This window comes from Pteropus alecto, unplaced genomic scaffold, assembly GCF_000325575.1.
Source record: "Pteropus alecto unplaced genomic scaffold, ASM32557v1 scaffold43, whole genome shotgun sequence".
NCBI lineage: Eukaryota > Metazoa > Chordata > Mammalia > Chiroptera > Pteropodidae > Pteropus > Pteropus alecto.
The window spans coordinates 502,461-521,616 of record NW_006435764.1 but is presented as its reverse complement, the minus strand read 5'-3'; the positions used below and the strand labels follow the sequence as shown (position 1 = coordinate 521,616).

At 63.4% G+C, this 19,156-nt stretch overlaps 1 protein-coding gene across 1 annotated transcript in view; it reads right to left on the bottom strand.

Moving 5' to 3' along the window:
- The window catches only part of MUC2 (mucin 2, oligomeric mucus/gel-forming), a 33,013-nt gene extending 14,083 nt beyond the window's left edge, over positions 1–18,930 (bottom strand). Inside the window, exons 1-30 of the mRNA XM_025046274.1 lie at positions 18,855–18,930; positions 18,038–18,308; positions 17,139–17,253; positions 16,740–16,830; positions 16,535–16,644; positions 16,220–16,430; positions 15,847–15,972; positions 15,240–15,357; positions 15,013–15,151; positions 14,820–14,930; positions 14,667–14,736; positions 14,398–14,535; positions 13,889–14,053; positions 13,301–13,395; positions 12,950–13,076; positions 12,336–12,585; positions 12,143–12,195; positions 11,962–12,062; positions 11,486–11,637; positions 11,103–11,241; positions 10,692–10,802; positions 10,427–10,606; positions 10,050–10,289; positions 9,205–9,361; positions 8,890–9,021; positions 8,260–8,407; positions 7,578–7,618; positions 6,975–7,178; positions 5,461–5,958; positions 377–5,163 (exon numbers count right to left, since the gene is read on the bottom strand). Coding sequence (XP_024902042.1) covers positions 377–5,163; positions 5,461–5,958; positions 6,975–7,178; positions 7,578–7,618; positions 8,260–8,407; positions 8,890–9,021; positions 9,205–9,361; positions 10,050–10,289; positions 10,427–10,606; positions 10,692–10,802; positions 11,103–11,241; positions 11,486–11,637; positions 11,962–12,062; positions 12,143–12,195; positions 12,336–12,585; positions 12,950–13,076; positions 13,301–13,395; positions 13,889–14,053; positions 14,398–14,535; positions 14,667–14,736; positions 14,820–14,930; positions 15,013–15,151; positions 15,240–15,357; positions 15,847–15,972; positions 16,220–16,430; positions 16,535–16,644; positions 16,740–16,830; positions 17,139–17,253; positions 18,038–18,308; positions 18,855–18,930 — 9,156 coding nt within the window. The remainder of the gene's footprint in view (positions 1–376; positions 5,164–5,460; positions 5,959–6,974; positions 7,179–7,577; positions 7,619–8,259; positions 8,408–8,889; positions 9,022–9,204; positions 9,362–10,049; positions 10,290–10,426; positions 10,607–10,691; positions 10,803–11,102; positions 11,242–11,485; positions 11,638–11,961; positions 12,063–12,142; positions 12,196–12,335; positions 12,586–12,949; positions 13,077–13,300; positions 13,396–13,888; positions 14,054–14,397; positions 14,536–14,666; positions 14,737–14,819; positions 14,931–15,012; positions 15,152–15,239; positions 15,358–15,846; positions 15,973–16,219; positions 16,431–16,534; positions 16,645–16,739; positions 16,831–17,138; positions 17,254–18,037; positions 18,309–18,854) is intronic.
- Positions 18,931–19,156: the final 226 nt, after the last annotated feature.

The following is a 19,156-nucleotide window of genomic DNA, read 5'->3' as shown; positions in this document are numbered from 1 at the left end:
TGGTGGTGGGTGTTAGGGTTGGGGTCTCTGTTGAGATGGTGGTGGGTGTTAGGGTTGGGGTCTCTGTTGAGATGGTGGTGGGTGTTAGGGTTGGGGTCTCTGTTGAGATGGTGGTGGGTGTTAGGGTTGGGGTCTCTGTTGAGATGGTGGTGGGTGTTAGGGTTGGGGTCTCTGTTGAGATGGTGGTGGGTGTTAGGGTTGGGGTCTCTGTTGAGATGGTGGTGGGTGTTAGGGTTGGGGTCTCTGTTGAGATGGTGGTGGGTGTTAGGGTTGGGGTCTCTGTTGAGATGGTGGTGGGTGTTAGGGTTGGGGTCTCTGTTGAGATGGTGGTGGGTGTTAGGCTTGGGGTCTCTGTTGAGCTGGTGGCGGGTGTCGCGGTGGGAGTCAGAGTTGATGTCTCTATTGAGCTGGTTGTGGGTGTTGGGGGGGGAGTCTCTGTTGAGCGGGTGGTGGGTGTTGGGGTTGTGGTCTCTGTTGAGCTGGTGGTGGGTGTCGGGCTTGGGGTCTCTGTTGAGCTTGTGGTGACTGTCGGTGTTGGTGTCTTTGGTGAGCTGGTGGTGGGTGTCAGGGTTGTGGTCTCTGTGGTTGTGGTGGTGGTGGGAGTCGGAGTTGATGTCTCTATTGAGCTTGTTGTGGGTGTCGGTGTTGGTGTCTCTGTTGAGCTGGGTGTTGGTGTCTTTGTTGAGGTGGTGGTTGGTGTTGGTGTTGGTGTCTCTGTCGAGCTGGTGGTGGGTGTCGGTGTTGGTGTCTCTGTTGAGCGGGTGGTGGGTGTCGGTGTTGGTGTCTCTGTGGTTGTGGTCGTGGTGGGATTCAGAGTTGATGTTTTTGTTGAGGTGATAGTCGGTGTTGGTGTCTCTGTTGAGGTGGTGGTGGGTGTTGGCGGTGGTGTCTTTGTTGAGGTGGTTGTGGGTGTTGGGGGTGGTCTCTCTGTTGAGCGGGTTGTGGGTGTCGGTGTTGGGGTCTCTGTTGAGCTGGTGGTGGGTGTTGGTGTTTTTGTTGAGGTGGTTGTTGGTGATGGGGTTGGTGTCTCTGTTGAGCTGGTCATGGGTGTCGGAGTTGGGGTCTCTGTGATGGTGGTCGTGGTGGATGTTGGAGTTGATGTGTTTGTTGAGGTGGATGTTGGTGTTGGCGTCCTTGTTGAAGTGGTGGTTGGTGTTGGTGTTGGTGACTCTGTTGAGCGGGTGGTGGGTGTCAGGGTTGGGGTCTCTGTTGAGCTGATGGTGGGTGTTGGTGTTTTTGTTGAGGTGGTGGTTGGTGTTGGGGTTGGTTTCTCTGTTGAGCTGGTGGTCGGTGTCGCTGTTGGGATCTCTTTGGTGGTGGTAGTGGATGTTGGAGTTGATGTCTTTGCTGAGGTGATGGTGGACGTCAGTGTTGGTGTCCTTGTTGAGCTGGTGGTGGTTGTCTGGGTTGGTGTCTCTGTTGAGCTCGTAGCGGGTGTTGGTGTCTTTGTTGAGGTGGTGGTTGGTGTTGGTGTCTCTGTTGAGCTGGTGGTGGGTGTTGGTGTTGGTGTCTCTGTCGAGCGGGTGGTGGGTGTCGCTGTTGGGGTCTCTGTTGAGCGGGTGGTGGGTGTCGGTGTTGGTGTCTCTGTTGAGCTGGTGGTTGCTGTTGGTGTCTTTGTTGAGGTGGTGGCTGGTGTTACGGTTGGCGTCTCTGTTGAGCTGGTGGTGAGTGTCGGGGTTGTGGTCTCTGTGGTTGTGGTCGTGGTGGGAGTCAGAATTGATGTTTTTGTTGAGGTGACAGTCGATGTTGGTGTCTCTGTTGAGGTGGTGGTGGGTGTTGGGGGTGATGTCTTTGTTGAGGTGGTGGTGGGTGTTGGGGGTGTTGTCTCTGTTGAGCGGGTGGTGGGTGTCGGGGTCGTGATCTCTGTGGTGGTGGTCGTAGTGGTTGTCGGAGTTGATGTCTTTGTTGAGGTGATAGTCGGTGTTGGTGTCTCTATTGAGCTGGTGGTGGGTGTCGGGGTGGGTGTCGGTGTTGGTGTCTCTGTTGAGCTGGTGTGGGCTGTCGGGGTTGTGGTCTCTGTGGTCGTGGTGGTGGTGGGAATCGGAGTTGATGTCTCTGTTGAGGTGGTGGTGGGTGTTGGGGTTGGGGTCTCTGTTGTGGTGGTTGTGGTAGGAGTCAGAGTTGATGTTTTTGTTGTGGAGATGTTCGGTGTTGGTGTCTTTGTTGAGGTAATGGTGGGAGTCAGAGTCGAAGTCTCTGTTGAGCTGGTGGTGGGTGTCACGGTTGGGGTCTCTGTGGTGGTGGTGGTGGTGGATGTTGGAGTTGATATCTTTGTTGAGGTGATGGTGGATGTCGGTGTTGGTGTCTTTGTTGAGCTGGTGGTGGTTGTCTGTGTTGGTGTCTCTGTTGAGCTGGTGGTGGGTGCCGGGGTTGGAGTCTCTGTGGTGGTGGTGGTGGTGGGAGTCAGAGTTGATGATTTTGTTGAGGTGATGGTCGGTGTTGGTGTCTTTGTTGAGGTGGTGGTTGGTGTCGGGGTTGTTGTCTCTGTTGAGCTGGTGGTTGGTGTTGTGGTTGGGGTCTCTGTGGAGGTGGTGGTGGTGGGAGTCAGAGTTGATGTCTTTGTTGAGGTGATAGTCGGTGTTGTGGTCTCTGTGGTTGTGGTGGTGGTGGGAGTCGGAGTTGATGTTTTTGTTGAGGTGATGGTCGGTGTTGGTGTCTTTGTTGAGGTGGTGGTTGGTGTTGGTGTTCGTGTCTCTGTTGAGCTGGCGGTGGGTGTCGCGGTTGGGGTCTCTGTTGAGCTGGTTGTGGGTGTTGGTGTCTTTGTTGAGGTGGTGGTTGGTGTTGGGGTTGGTGTCTTTGTTGAGGTGGTGGTTGGTGTTGGGGTTGGTGTCTTTGTTGAGGTGGTGGTTGGTGTTGGGGTTGGTGTCTTTGTTGAGGTGGTGGTTGGTGTTGGGGTTGGTGTCTTTGTTGAGGTGGTGGTTGGTGTTGGGGTTGGTGTCTTTGTTGAGGTGGTGGTTGGTGTTGGGGTTGGTGTCTTTGTTGAGGTGGTGGTTGGTGTTGGGGTTGGTGTCTTTGTTGAGGTGGTGGTTGGTGTTGGGGTTGGTGTCTTTGTTGAGGTGGTGGTTGGTGTTGGGGTTGGTGTCTTTGTTGAGGTGGTGGTTGGTGTTGGGGTTGGTGTCTTTGTTGAGGTGGTGGTTGGTGTTGGGGTTGGTGTCTTTGTTGAGGTGGTGGTTGGTGTTGGGGTTGGTGTCTTTGTTGAGGTGGTGGTTGGTGTTGGGGTTGGTGTCTTTGTTGAGGTGGTGGTTGGTGTTGGGGTTGGTGTCTTTGTTGAGGTGGTGGTTGGTGTTGGGGTTGGTGTCTTTGTTGAGGTGGTGGTTGGTGTTGGGGTTGGTGTCTTTGTTGAGGTGGTGGTTGGTGTTGGGGTTGGTGTCTTTGTTGAGGTGGTGGTTGGTGTTGGGGTTGGTGTCTTTGTTGAGGTGGTGGTTGGTGTTGGGGTTGGTGTCTTTGTTGAGGTGGTGGTTGGTGTTGGGGTTGGTGTCTTTGTTGAGGTGGTGGTTGGTGTTGGGGTTGGTGTCTTTGTTGAGGTGGTGGTTGGTGTCGGTGTTGGTGTCTCTGTTGAGGTGATGGTGGGTGTCAGGGTTTGGGTCCCTGTTGTGGTGGTCGTGGTGGGAGTCAGAGTTGAAGTTTTTGTTGAGGTGATAGTCAGTGTTGTGGTCTCTGTGGTTGTGGTGGTGGTGGGAGTCGGAGTTGATGTTTTTGTTGAGGTGATGGTCGGTGTTGGTGTCCTTGTTGAGGTGGTGGTTGGTGTTGGTGTTGGTGTCTCCGTTGAGCTGGTGGTGGGTGTCGGGATTGGGGTCCCTGTGGTTGTGGTGGAGGTGGGAATCGGAGTTGATGTCTCTGTTGAGGTGGGGGTGGGTGTTGGGGTTGTGGCCTCTGTGGTGGTGGTGGTAGTGGGAGTCTGAGTTGACGTTTTTGTCGAGGTGATGGTCGGTGTTGGTGTCCTTGTTGAGGTGGTGGTTGGTGTTGGTGTTGGTGTCTCCGTTGAGCTGGTGGTGGGTGTCGGGATTGGGGTCCCTGTGGTTGTGGTGGAGGTGGGAATCGGAGTTGATGTCTCTGTTGAGGTGGGGGTGGGTGTTGGGGTTGTGGCCTCTGTGGTGGTGGTGGTAGTGGGAGTCTGAGTTGACGTTTTTGTCGAGGTGATGGTCGGTGTTGGTGTCCTTGTTGAGGTGGTGGTTGGTGTTGGTGTTGGTGTCTCCGTTGAGCTGGTGGTGGGTGTCGGGATTGGGGTCCCTGTGGTTGTGGTGGAGGTGGGAATCGGAGTTGATGTCTCTGTTGAGGTGGGGGTGGGTGTTGGGGTTGTGGCCTCTGTGGTGGTGGTGGTAGTGGGAGTCTGAGTTGACGTTTTTGTCGAGGTGATGGTCGGTGTTGGTGTCCTTGTTGAGGTGGTGGTTGGTGTTGGTGTTGGTGTCTCCGTTGAGCTGGTGGTGGGTGTCGGGATTGGGGTCCCTGTGGTTGTGGTGGAGGTGGGAATCGGAGTTGATGTCTCTGTTGAGGTGGGGGTGGGTGTTGGGGTTGTGGCCTCTGTGGTGGTGGTGGTAGTGGGAGTCTGAGTTGACGTTTTTGTCGAGGTGATGGTCGGTGTTGGTGTCCTTGTTGAGGTGGTGGTTGGTGTTGGTGTTGGTGTCTCCGTTGAGCTGGTGGTGGGTGTCGGGATTGGGGTCCCTGTGGTTGTGGTGGAGGTGGGAATCGGAGTTGATGTCTCTGTTGAGGTGGGGGTGGGTGTTGGGGTTGTGGCCTCTGTGGTGGTGGTGGTAGTGGGAGTCTGAGTTGACGTTTTTGTCGAGGTGATGGTCGGTGTTGGTGTCCTTGTTGAGGTGGTGGTTGGTGTTGGTGTTGGTGTCTCCGTTGAGCTGGTGGTGGGTGTCGGGATTGGGGTCCCTGTGGTTGTGGTGGAGGTGGGAATCGGAGTTGATGTCTCTGTTGAGGTGATAGTCGGTGTTGGTGTCTCTGTTGAGCTGGTGGTGGGTGTCGGTGTCTTTGTTGACGTGGTGGTTGGCGTTGGTGTTGGTGTCTCTGTTGAGCTGGTCGTGGGTGTCGGGGTTGGTGTCTCTGTGGTCGTGGTGGTGGTGGGTGTCGGGGTTGGTGTCTCTGTTGGGGTGATAATGGGTGTCGTGGTCCGTGTTTCTATAGTGGTCGTGGTGGTGGTGGGGACAGGCGTGGAGGCACAGTAGCCACAGCAGTAGACGTTGATCTCATAGTTGAGGCAGTAGGGCTGTGGTATGACTCCTCCTGGCCTCTGGTCCTGGTTTTTGCACACCAGCCCCACTGAGAGGTCGCACACCACCACTTGTCCCAGCTCTTCGATGGGAATGTCGGGAAACATGGCAGCTCTGCAGGAGATGTTGGCCGCCCGGTCTGGCTGACAGACATTCTCAATGCGTTCGAAGTCTCCGCCTGGTTTGGTAAAGCTGGGTTTCCCGGAATCTCGCCAGCCTGTCCATCTGCAGTCATCCACACATGGAGTGCTTGTCGGTGCTGTGGTGGTCACGGTCGTGGTGGGTTCTGGTGTAAGCGTGGATGTCACAGTAGTGGCCGTCACCGTGGTCGTTGGTTCTCGGGTGGGGGTTGGTGAAGTGGTGGCTGATGTTGAGGTCTCCGTGGTGGTGGTGGGGCTTGTCTTGGTGGTAGGGCTCGGGGTTGGTGGCGTAGGACACTTATCCATCGGCAGGCAACAATTGACACGAATCTCATAGTCATAACAGACTCCAAATGGTCCAATTCCAAACTGATCTTCGTTCTTGCAAATGAACCCAAACGAGACACTGCACTGAGCCTTCTGGCCCAGCTCCTCCCAGCTGAGGTGGGGCTCCGTGGCCGACCTGCACTGGATGTCCTCGGGGGCCTGGCAGACACTGCCGAATGTCTCTCGGTCGCCATCACTGCCATCAGCCGGGTTATTCTCGTTGATCCAGTCAGACCAGAAGCAGCACAGCTCTGGAGAAGTGAGAGCCAGTGTTGGTCATTCGTGCCTGGGTGTGGCACCACCCCAAAGGTCACTGAGACTCAAAGAGCTCAGAGACCCCACGATCAGCTGCCCTGTCATCACCAAAGGACCAGATGGGAGGCTCAGAGAGTTGAGGGCTGGACGCCACGTCCATCCTCCCCTTCACAGCTAAACTGAGGCCCTGGGAGGCACGAGCACCCCGACACCACACCAGGTGACAGGCCCTCGGAGCTCCAGCCCAGTGCCCCTTGCTCAGCTATTGTCAGGTCCTCGCACCCAAAAACTAATAACAAAAGGGTCACCCATTCCTGTGAGGGAACACGCTGGAAGGGGCTTGGTTTCGACTCTTGGCCAACAAAGTTGTCACCCGGAGCTGGTCCCCCCGTGTGAGTCTCTGGACTCAGCAGATCAGGAATCAGGAATGCACCATCTGCGTTTCCTGAGCAGAGGGCCAGGCAGGGGCCCCACAGCTGGTGTTGGGACAGCTCCGTGAGCCCCTTTGTGGTATTTCCTCTCTGGGCCCCTCGATCACAGGGGACGACCGTCCACACACTTACTCGAAGTTGCTGAAGAGGGAGGTGACGCTGCAGCGAAGGGGAAAGGGCACGTCACTACGCAGGCGGGGACTCTAGCGCTTTCGTCCCTACAAGCTCCCTTTTCCCGTGGCGGCCACGTCCTGCTGCCTCCCCGCGCACCAACCCCGGGAGCTTAAGGGCGCATCTCTGCTTCCCTAACTCACAGGGCTGGGGTATTTTTGCTGGTTTGGGGAAATGTCCCCAAGTCGCCTTCACTATGGTCTGGACTTAGGCACATGGTCGTGACTCACGTCATCACGCCCAAGGCCAGGGACCGAGGGGACGTCCACTCCCTGAGTTGAGAGGCATGTCAGCATCCCTCTGCCCAGGGCCAGAGGGGAGACCTTGCCATGCTGGCCACGCTCGGGCCCTCGGAAGGGCCGCCTCTACTGGCTCAGGGCACAGGGGGAGGCAGGGGCTCCAGAAGGGGTGGGACGTGTGGCCCAGGGCCTCACCTGTGCTGGGGGTTGGGGTGCTGGTGGTGGTGGCGCTGGTGGTTGGGATGGTGGAGGGCACAGGGGTCGTGGTGGGGGTGGGCTGGGAAGACAAGGGTGGTGGGGAGGACGTGCAGATGTTGAAGTGTTTCTCCACCGTCCCGTTGGGGCCACAGATCTCCCAGTAGCAGAAGGCGCGATCCTGGGTGTAATTCAGAATCTTCCCTGTGGGCGAGAGGGAAGCAGCCGTCAACACAGTGGGGACCAGAGCCCCTGGGCTGTGCTAGTAAGGGAAAGGTGGGGGACCCCAGCTTCTACAAGTGGCAAGCTAATGCCCATAGGAACCCCGTCCCCCCCATCAGATTATCAGATTGCAGAAGCCGTGTCACAGGTCAGGTGACAGGGTCCCAGGGCACCAGCTCCCCATCGGGAGAAAAAGGCCATGTGACGGGGCCCTCACGGGGGCTGCCGCAGACCAGAGGCCGGTGTGGGCCAGGAAGGGCCCCGGAGGAGACCAAGCACCCACTGGGCCAGCCCCAGGAGCCCAAGGACGGACAGCCTGCGGGCTCTCCTGGGTAGGGCCCTGGCCGGCTGGGTCGGGGGCAGCCACAGAGGGCAGCTTACCTTCCTCTGGCCGGCAGACTTGCGTGGAGTTGATGCATATGCTGGAAAGCAAGCGCATGGCTGCAGGTGTTCAGGAGGCTCAGGCCTGGCCCGGAGCCCCAGGGTGCAGCCCCAAAGGCGCCCCCTGGGAGCCCACCCACCGGGCTGGAGCTGCAGGCAGAGGAGGGAGGAGGCAAGGCAGGCAGAAGCCAGACGGAGAAGAGAGGGCGAGAACGGAAGTCCTGTGCCCTGCCCCCCGCGTGCGCACATGCGCGTGTGCCTGTGTGCCTGTCCACCGTGCATATGTGTGCTCACGGCGTGCGTGTGTGTGCACGTGTATGCGCCTGTACACCTGTGCATGTGTGTGCTCACGGCGTGCGTGTGCCTGTGTGCCTGTCCACCGTGCATATGTGTGCTCACGGCGTGCGTGTGTGTGCACGTGTATGCGCCTGTTCACCCGTGCATGTGTGTGCTCACGGCGTGCGTGTGTGTGCACGTGTATGCGCCTGTACAGCCATGCGCGTTTGTGCTCGTGGGTGTGTGTGTGCACGTGCGTGAGTACCTGAGTGTGCCTGTACACCCATGCGCGTGTACACTCTTAGGTGTGTGCATATGTGCATGACGGCGTGTGCCTGTGCAGCCGTGCATGTGTGCGCGCGTGGGCGAGCACGTGTGCCTGTGTGTGCCGACCTCCCCTAGGTACCAAGACTGGCAGGCTTTGTCGGTGGGGACGGTCGCTCCGGGGGGGTAGTAGGTGTCCTCCACGTAGCAGCCACATCTGTCTCTTGCGACGCACTTCTTCTGGTCCTCGTCATAGATGGGCCGGTCCTCAGGGCAGTGGGGGTAGCAACCTAGTGGCACAGGGCACGGGGCTTGAACCACGATGACGGACCCCACGTCCACCAGACCCCCCCCTTCCCGTTGTCCCTGCCAGGGCAGGTCCTTCTCTCTAGGCTGCTCTTCTGGGAATGTTCTGGCCCAGAACACTGCCATAGGGCCAAAGGGACAGCCAGGCCCTGCCCACCTGCTTCAGCCCTCTGACCCCTGACCTGGCACCCCTCTCACGTCTTCATGTGGCTAGTTCTCAGCTCAAAGGCCCCCCCACCCATCCTCTGAAACACGCCCCACCCCACTCTGCCTGTTCCTCGTAGCACTTGCCACTCCTGGCCTCACGGGTGGAGCGTTAACCTACTTCCCTCCGCCTGTCTGCTCGAGGGCAGGGTCCTAGCTCAGGCTCTAAGCCCCCTCTATGAACAGATTCTTCAGCAAGGCGAGCCCGGTCCGCCTGGCGCTCAGGGCCTCTCGCGGGGGCACCGAGGTCCTCCAGACTCACCCTCCAGGTAGGACACAGAGATGTTGGAGTGGATGCCGTTGATGGTCCTGCAAGTCTCGAAGCTGCGGTTCCCACAGGGCTCATAGTGCCACTCGCACTCGTCCGGGGGGTTGTAGTAGTCACAGAATATGGCTGCGGGCGGGGCGGGGCAGGGGTCAGACCCCTGGAGGGCCCCAGGAAGGAAGCTTGGATCCTCAGGCAGGGGGAAGCGTGCAGGAGACCACGAACAGGTCCCTCAGATGAAATGCAGCCCGCCCACGGCAGGAGCCCCAGCCCGCCCCGAGAATGCCCCAGGCGGGACAGGCGGGCACTCACGGCACAGGTCGGGCGTCCTCCAGAACACGCAGGCGCCCTCCTTGGTGCACTCCTGGGCGTAGGAGGCCACGGCAGAGCAGAAGCACTCACAGTCCCCACCGGTGTCACAGGAGCAGGAGTCATGAACGCAGGCTTCATAGAAGGGTTTGGGGTCCACCTGGGGGAGAAGCCATTCTGTGCTCTGGTCTGCACTACCCTCATGGGGCAGGTCGGCCCTGCCAGCCCGAGGAACGCAGGACCCAGAGGCAGCCCAGCTCCTGGGCCAAGGCATGCCACCCAGGGGTTGGCCACCTCTAGCTATGCAGACCTGTCCCTCAGGGCCCAGGGCCTTCAGCTGTAAGACAGCAGTTGAGACCTGCCCCCATACCCTGCCACCGCCTGGACTAAGGGCTGCCTGGGTTATCTGTCCTTTTTTCTGCTCTGGGGGCACAGCCAGGGGTCTCAGAAGGAAGACTGGATGTCTAGTCACATGTCCAAAGGACACAGAGGATGGAGCTGAAGCTGGAGGACAGGTGCCTCATACTTAGGCAGCCGGAGGACTCCCCAGTGCGCACACAGAACCCACGGAGAGACTGTCTGGCCCTGCCCATGACGTGCCACACCATGCCCGTCCCGCCCATGCCCCACCCACCTTAACACGCCCACACCCCACCCACACCCCTGGCCCACCACACCAAAACCCACCCACGCCCCGCCCACCTTTGCCACGCCCCACCCACACCACGCCCATGCCTGCCTGCACCCCGCCCCACCACATCCACACCCCACCCACCTTGCCACGCCCCGCCACATCCACGCCCCGCCCACCTTGCCACACCCCGCCCACCTTGCCACGCCCCGCCCACCTTGCTGTGGCAGACACTGAAAACCGAGCTCTTGATGATGCTGCACTGCTTCTCCGCCCAGGCGCGGCGGTGCGGGTTCTTGGTGCAGGGCTCGGGGGTGGTGGTTACGTCCGGGCAGGTGGGGGCCTCCTTCCAGCTGTTCCCGAAGTCCAGCTCGCTCTCCACCACCATGTGGTCCCGCGTGGTGAAGTCGTTGTTGGAGCGCTGATCGAAGTTGCCGCACAGGCCGCACACGGTGCCCTGCGGAGACGGGCGGGCGTGCAGGGGCTTCCAGCAGCGGCTCGCGGGGGAGGGGCTCGTCCCCTCCCGTTCTCGGAAGGCCCAGCTGGGCGCGCGGCGGCCTCGGAGAGGCCGGGTGGGCAGGGGCGGCCGCGTACCTTGTAGGAAGGGGCCAGCTTGATGAAGATGGTGGTTTTCTTGTCCCAGATGACGATGATGCCGGTGCTGGTCTCCACCACCAGGTACTGCCCCACCTCCCGCGTGGTGTAGGCCACGTGGTGGCCCACATCACGCTGGATCACCATGCGGTGCTTGTCCTCCAGCTTCAGCTCCGTCCTCTGTGCCCAGGGGAAATGCCCAGTCACTGGCTGGCCCGAGGTGTCCGGGAACCCACGCGTCCGGGGATGGGCAGCAAGCACTCACCCCTATGAAGATCTTGATGGCCTTGGAGCAGGTGACACCCGTGGTGCCACAGGGGACGTTCTCGGTGATGATGCTGAAGGAGCTCAGCGAGGAGTTCTGGCCGCAGTAGTCCTGGGGGCCACAGAGGACGTGAGCCAAGCCAGCCATCACGGCACCCCACACGCCACACCCCTGCGGAGCCTCAGCCCCTCCTCCGCTGAGAGGGGACATCCAGCCGCACACGGGGCCTTAACCACGGCCCACGCGCCTGGTTCCCTGTGCACCCCACACCCTCACATAGCAAGGGAGGGTCACAGAAGGTGGGCAGTGAAAGGGCCGGCTCCTCCCACCCACAGGCCTCCTCACTGGGCTGGAAGCAGCTCAGGGCCGGCGAAGTGGGGACCAGAGAGCAGGGGCGGGCGCTGGCCTCACCTGAGCAGCCACGTAAGAGCAGTGTCCATCAAAGTCGTAGTACTTCCCATCAAAGGTGATGTAGTGGCCGCTCCCATAGATGGCACAGGTGCCGTGGCACACGGCCTGGGTGCAGGCCCAGCGCCCTCTCTGGCAGGTGCTGAGGAGAGCGAGAGAGGGGCCTGGAGCCTGGCCCTCCCGCCCCGCGCAGAGGGCCACCGGGCCAAGTCCCCGAGGAACTGTGAGGACAGCTCCCGAAACCCGGCCCCTGCAAGCCCTCGCCAGCCCAAAAGCACGGTCCAGCACCCCCATTCAGGCCAGGGCACTGCCGGCGGAGTGGGGAGGGGGCCCCAGCCCTCCCTCTGAGCACTGGGGGCCAGGGTCAGCCAGGCCAGGCCACTAACCAGGTGTTGCAGTCCACCTGGATCTTGTTGCCGGGGGCGTACAGGTCCTTGTTGTGCATACACGGGCACTCCTGCTCCACGACACAGCCCCCGCGGCCGTCATCCACCAGCCCTTCCGGGCACACGCAGCCACTGATGCAGTCTGTCTGGTACTGGGGGCAGCCGGAGAGTGGAGGTCAGGGACTTGGTGCCAGCCGGCCCTGCCCTTGGCTGCTCGTCTGACACGGAGACACCCCTCACGTCCCCACCCACTTTGACCTCTCTCCTTCGGCACGGAGACAGGTGAGGGCTGCCTGCCAGGGACCCCTACACTTGCCCCTGTGCCCCTGATGGGCTGGGCAGGTGCCCACAGGCCGCCACCTCCCTCCAGGGACAGGGAGAGCCGACAAAGCCCCTGTGTCCACAGCACCCGGACGTCAGGGCCAGCACGGAGCCTGCCTGCCCCTCCCCTGCACGCAGCCCGCCCCGGCACGCACGTAGCCGGCCGCCAGCGTCTGGCAGCTGACGGGACGGGGAATCCGGGTGGCCAGTGCAGTCAGGTTGCTGCAGTCCATGTGAACCTTCGGGGCGGCACAGCCTGTGGGACGGAGGGGCCACCTCAGCTCAGCTGCAGCTGGGGCGTGGGGAGGGGCCATGCCCTGGGCAGCATCCACTTACTCTGGCTGAGTAGCTTGACCTGCATGCACTGCAGCCTCCCGTTCTGGCAAACGCTGCAAGGGAGAGGCAGGTGAGTGGGGGCTGTCGGGGGGTACAGGCCCCATGGCTCGGTGGGGCCAGGCGGAGCTGCGGGCTCCCCCAGGCAGAGCCGTCCATACCCACCCTGTGCCCTCCGCCCCACCCAGACACCCACCAGCGCTCCTCCTGCCTCAGAACCACCTCCCCCGCCTCCAGGTAGAGGCCACGGTGGTAGCAGGAACACTGTGCCAGGGGCACACAGCGGCTTTTCTCATCCAGGAAGGTGTGGTCCGGGCAGCCACAGCCATCCACGGGCACGAAGCCCGTGAGGCAGTGGGTGTCCGATTCCGAGAGCGAGCGGCAGGTCTGCTGGCAGGTGGTCAGGTTGTACAGGAAGGTCTGTGACTGGGGGCAGGAGTCCACGTCTGCAGAGGGAAGGGCCTCGTGAGGGGCCAGGGGGACTGCCCGGCTCCCGACCTGCCTGCTGTCCCTGCGCCCCACCCAGGAGGGGCACACGCCTGCCCGGCCGAAGGCAAGTGTCCCTGGGACCTCCTGGGCCACACATTTACCACCTCCACACAGCTCCCCGCAGGGTGAACAGGCTGTGGCCACAGTGCCAGGACCCTCCCCGCCAGAGGAAGCTAGAGCCACGTTGCTGCAGCCGGCTGACCCTCCCGCCGGACCCCAAGGCTCAGGAGGAGCTGCCATAGGGGACCGTGTGTGACGTGAAGGCCAAGCCCCAGACCCATCCCACGGAGACCCCAGGACGCCTGCAGGGGGCGCACTCACTGCACACGAGCTCCCGCCAGCCCCACAGCGTGAGGCCCTTGGCGGCGCAGGCGCGCGCGTAGGAGGACAGGGCGGCGCACAGGCAGTCCTCGCTGTCCGCACAGCTGCAAGTGTCGTACCTGCACCTCTGGGCAGCGAAGCAGGGCGGTGAGCGGGGCGGGCTGGCGGTCACCTGTCCGCCCAGGCGCCACGCAAGCACTCCCGGACGCACACGAGTGTGCACACATGCTTTACACACACACGCACACACACTCAGCAACTTCCGGCAGGAGCCTCGCTCCGCGGCGGGGCAGGGTCAGCCAGGTGCACAGAGCACACCTTGCTGGCCTGGACCGTGTGGGTCCCACCCACCTTGTAATACTCGGCGGGGTCCACGGCAGCGTGACACCTGCCGAAGGGGGTCTCTGTGTTCTTCAGCAGGGAGCACCAGTGCTCAGCATAGTTGGCTAGAGAGGGGGTCCGAACCTCAGTGGGGGCGGCCCCTCCCGGGCAGGTCCCCGGAGTCTGGCTGTCCGATCACCCCAGCTGGAGTGGCCACTGCCCTCTCTGTAGACCAAGCCTTAGCCCCTCCCTCCAGGTCAGCTCACCCCAGAACGGTGCCCCCTTGCAAGCCAGGGGTGCCCACCTCCTCCCCTCTACCTCCCCGGGCGCAGCGAAGCGTCATGGGGTGAGCGGGGCGGGAGGGCGGACTGTCATGGCACCGGGCCAGCCCCTGGATGTAGGCCTCCACCCAGCAACCAGCAGGCCCAGCCCCTGTGCCGTGCCGCTCGGCAGGCTGCCATCTTGGGCCGCCGTAAACCAGCCACGTGGCAGAAAGCAGCAGGGGGATGAGGGATGACCACCTTGAGCAGACAGGCACCTGTCCACACCCCACGTCCGGCCAGCAACCACATCTGCAATGGCCCAAGGCCAGCCCTCCCGGGTGGGGCCGAGCCTCACCGGTCTCAATGTTGAGGGAGCAAGGGTCGTCCAGCCAGTCCAGCTTGTCATAGCAGCTCGACTGGGCCTTCCAGGTATTGGCAAAGCCGGCCCCGGTGGCCTCCACCAGCCCACCTGCCGTCTTGAAGTCGTCACTTTCCTGGCCATTGAAGTTCCCACAGAGGCCTGAGGGGCCAGGACAGGGTTGGAGAGGGGAAGCACCGGGGAGGCAGGACCAGGGGCGGGGGCCAGGGCAGGGGTAGGCGGGACCAGGGCAGATGGTGGGCGGGGCCCAGAGCAGAGGTGGGCGGGGCCAGAGCAGAGGTGGGTGGGGCCAGTAACATGGGGAGGGTAAGTCCAGGGCAGAAGTGGGTGGGGCCAGGGACTGAGATGGGTGGTGCCAGGGGTGGGGTGGGGCAGAGGATGGGCGGGGACCGATGGGGTGGTGGGCGGGGCCAGGGACAGAGGTGGGTGGGGCCAGGGGCTAGGGTGGGGGCTGCTTCTGTGGCGGAACCTGGAGGCCCACTCACCCTGCACCTGCCCCTGGGAGTCCTGGTCCAGCGTCAGGAAGAGCTGCATGACCGGCAGCAGCTGGACCTGCAGCCTGAGGCCGAAGGCGGTGTTTACGAGCAGGTGATAGGAAGACGGTTGGAAGATGGAGAAGCTGGCTGCAAGGCGGGCGTGAGCAGCGTGAGCAGCAGCTCCGCCCGCCCTCTCCCTCCTGCCTGCTCCCAGCTCCCGGGGTCCCCCACCGTTACGTTGCCCCACCCCCGCGGGGGCGCCCTGGAGCAGGACTCACCCGCCACGTGGGGCAGGTTCACCTGCAGCTCGTTCAGCAGCACGCTGCCATCGGACTTGAAGACCACCACCTGAGGGAAAGGCGGAGCGGACGGCAGGTTGAGAAGGGCCTGGGCCCAGGGGTGCGGGGAAGGGAGGAGCTGGGGGCACCCACGTTCTTCTTCTTATCAGTCAGCAGCACCACCGTCTTCAGGCAGGTCTGCTTGTCCGTGGAGCCGCAGGGGGCCAGCTCGCCCAGGAGGGCATAGGAGCCATTGTGGTCGTCCTGCAGGGCAGGCAGAGGCTGAGGTGAGGACCCGCCCGGCCCGGCTCCCCCCGCAGGCCCTCCCCGCCGGCAGCCGGCCGACCTTGGTCAGCACGTAGTAGCAGTCCCCGTGGAAGGTATACTTCTTCCCGTCGAAGGTGGTGATGTGGGACCCACCCTCCAGGGCGCAGGTCCCGGGACATGGCAGGTCTTTGCACACCCAGCGGCCGGCGTTGCAGACGCTGTCGGACAGCGGGGCTCAGGGCCAGGCACAGCCCTCCACTCCCAGCCTCCCAGTCCCCGGCCCCCAGCCCCGGCCCCCAGACCCACCACTGCTCGCAGTCGTTGGTGACCTGCTGGCCAGGCTCATACAGGTGCCCGTGCAGCTTGCAGTGGCACTGGCTCACAGGGATACAGCCCCCGCCTGCGATGTCATCATACACGGTGCCTGGACAGCGTGGGGTGGGACGTTACACGCGGCCGACCTCAGGAGGTGCCGGGATTCCTGAAGTGGGGCTGCCAACTGGGCCTCCTACCCACAGGCACCCCTGGTCCTTTGGGTGACATGTGTGGCCGCCACATTGTCTGGCCAGCAGCTGGGCCTGAGAGTCTGGCTCTTCCCTGAAAGCTCCAGGTCGCATGGGCCGGGCAGGGGGAGGTGTGTCCACAGGTGGTGACCAGGAAGGTGCCCCTACCCAATACTCCAGAAGCCACTCTGGTGTATGTACGGGAGGGGCCTTGAGCCTTGTGCCTCTCTACCTGGACCTCGTCCCCTGACCGGGAGGGAAGGAAGCTCCCTGTACCATCTCCGCCCCACACTGTCCCCTCAGTGCAGCTGAGAACCCGAGCCTCAGGCAGCGAGGCCACGTGTCCCATGGTGACCAGGCCCGTGGGCTGCACTGGGCCATGTGCCACCCGCCAGCTCTGTGGCACTCACCGTCTGGGCAGAAACAGCCATCCATGCGGTGCTCCTCACACAGGCTGCTGATCTCCAGGTGAGAGCAGGTGTCCATGCAGGGCGAGCCGCTCTCCAGGTAAACCATGTTCCCAGGGCAGCTCTTGGCTGAAAGGGCAAAGGCAGGCCCCTGAGCCGGACGTGCCCGAGGGCGGCGAGCTGGTGCCCGGGCTCCCGCCCTGCTTCGCGAATGCCTGGCGCCCAAGGCCCAGGCTGCTTCTGTGGTCAGCAGATGTAGCTCCTGACCGGCACACCAGGACACCTGCCGTGGGCTGGTGAAGGTCGCCACGCCCCCCACGGGTCGTCCCGCCCCGGGGCCCGCGGGTGGCCCTCCCCGCCCCGCTGGGGCACTCACGGCAGAGCGTGGCGTTCCTCCAGGTGCCCGGCTGCCCGCCGGCGTGGGAACACTGGCGCGAGAACTCGGCCACGGTGCTGCACACGCAGGAGGTCCCCTGCGGGCACTGGCAGCGGTCCTGCACGCAGGCCTGCACGTACGGCGCCAGCGGCACCAGGCCCAGGCACTCCTCGAAGGCCGTGGCCGTCAGCAGCTGCTCGCACTCGGCGCGCTGTCGGGCAGACGTGGGCGGTGGGCGGTGGGCAGTGGGCGGGGGCTGCTCGCGCCCTCCGCCCGGCCCTCCGCCCAGGGGCCGGGGCCTCGCCCGCGACTCACGTGCTCTGAGCAGGACGCGGGGTCTGCAACCTCCTCAGGGTCGTCGCACACCACGTCGGGCTTGTTGACCTTCTGCATGTTCCCAAACTCCAGGGCACTGAAGAGCACGCCTGCGTGGGCACGGCCGGTCAGCGGGGCACGGCCGGTCAGCGGGGCACCGGGGGAGCCTGGCTGGCCCCCGCCCACCGGGGCGCCCAGGACTCACCGTCGGAGAGGAACTCGGAGTAGGTCTGCAGGCCGTTGTAGTCACCACAGAGGCCACACGTGTGGTTCTGGAACTTGCTGTCCAGCTCCAGCTGTGGGGGGCGGGGGGCAGGTGAGTGGCCACAGGTCAGCGGGGCCACCGGCCGGGCAGCAGGGCAAGCCCGCATAGCCGGGCCACCTCAGAACCTTGCTTGAGTGGGTTCCAGTTTGAGCAGGACGGCTGGGGAGAGCTGAGGACCAGGGTGGGGGCGCAGCCCCCCACACCACCCCAGGGTCCCTGCCTCCGGCGGGTCGTGTGGCCTGGCCCTTGCCGACCGCTCACCAGCCAGCCTCCTCCAGCAGCCCAGACAGAGGCCGCGGGCAACCCCGTCCCCGCGCTCCCTTGGGTCCCAGCACCCACCATGAGTGAGTCCTCACGGTCCCACATGAGGGCGAGGCCCGTGCGGGAGAAAACCTTGGTGTAAGCGTCACTCTTCTCGATGAGCAGGCCGGAGCTGTAGTGTGGGGTGCTGACCCTAGGGGCCCGGGAGGGAGTCACACGCAAGCCCGCCCGCCGCCCCGAGCCCGGGCCTCGCTGTCTGGCCCCCGGAGGGGCCCGCGGCCGTGTGTAGGGCGTGCAGGGACGGGCCCCTCCGCCTCTCAGCCACCTCGCGTCCTGGGACCTCAAGCGGCCAGGTGCCCATCGAGGCTGCAGTGGCCGAAGGGTGCTGTCCACCTGGACCAGCCTGCCGTCCCCCTCTCCCACCCTCCCCTGTCCTGGGCACGGCCACCGGGGCCGAGGAAGGGGGCTTCTCCAGCCCCTGCACCCCCCATCGCTCAGAGGGCGCCCCGGCACTGTGCTTCCCCAACTCTGTGCCTCCGCGGCCCTGGACCCACCCTGCCCTGAGCCGGCCTGACCACCTGGGCTGCAGCCAGATCCCAACCCGCCGGGCAGGACCGAGCTTAGGGGCTCATTGTTCCAGACACAATGGCAGGACAATGGCCGGGGCCCTGGGGCGGGGCCCCCTACAGGCCCCACCCTGTTTCTGTAACTCTAGCTGGGGTCACAGGGCACCAGACCTCCATACCAGACACCTGGGCCAGGACACCTGGGCTGTCCCACCTCAGCCCAGAGAGGCTGTGGGAGACTGGCAGGATGAATAAACCCCCTGAGCCCCCCACCCCGTCCCTGGCCTGTGGGGGCTCCTGGAGGGGCGGGGGGCCCCCGCTCACTGATGAATCAGTGGCCTGAGTTCAAACCCAGTGCCCTCCTCAGCCGAGTTAGGACGGGGCTCTGGGGCGCCGTCCGAGTCCACTCACATGGCCCCGTTCACCACCGCCAGCTGGCGGGTGAGGTAGATGGTGTCATCCTTGACGGTGAGCAGGATGTACTCGATCTGGGGGTGACCCCCGTCGCTGCCCGGCGCACGCTTGAGGTGCAGCGCGAACTCCTTGTAGGTGTCACGGCAGTCGGAGGCCAGGTTGTAGTCGCAGAGGCCGGGGAAGCGGAAGATGTCACCGTCGAAGGTTTTGTAGTGGAAGTCGCCCCAGGTACTGCACACGCTGTGGCCGTGGTTCCGGGTCCTGCCCTCTGGGAGGCAGTGGCGATGGAGGGTGAGCAGACCGGGGTGGCAGCTGCCCCCTCAGGACCCTCCCTGGGTGCCCGGCTGCAGCTCGGAGCCCCAGTCTCAGCGCAGGGCCAGGGGGGTCCTCCTGCAGGAAGGGCCTCTGCCGGACCTTGCCACCCAGCGTGCTGGGACGGAGGTGTCCTCATTCTGTTCCCAGCCTGCTCTGGATGAAGTGACCCCTGAAGAAGGGGCTCTTGGCCGGGCCCCTGATGCCTGGGCCTGAGGCGTCCCCCACCCGGCCCCCCCGGACATCCGTGCCCCCCCACGCTCGCGGACCACGCCCAGCTCAGAGGTTTCCACCTGGAGCAGACCCTGGACGGCCCCTCTGGCCAGGTGATCACTTTCAAGGGCACGGTGGGAGCTCGCGAGCACCTGTCCCCCAGCGTCAGCAGGGCTGGGTGCTGCAGGACACCCCACAGGCAGGGCAGAGGGGGACCACCCCCACTCCCGACTTCGGCTGCCTGGCCTTCCTGCCCCGCCCAGGACACAGTGCCGGCCACCCCACTCACCTCTCTGCAGCTCCGAGGCCCTGGCCGAGGTCAGGGCCAGGCAGAGGGCCACCAGGTACACTAGTGGCCGCCCCATGGCGGCTGGCAGGGTGATGTGAGAGAGTGACCAGGGCAGGGGTCCGGACCTTATATGGCCCAGCAGGGCTGGCAGAGGGCGGGGAGCCCAGGGGAGGGGCCAGGGGGTGGGGCGTTGGCCAGATAATCAAGAAAGCAGCTGTGGGGGCTCCCGCCGGCCGCCGTGGGGAAATATTGATTCAAGTTATCTGAGGTTTATCTATTTACTCATCTCCCCGCGTAAAGCT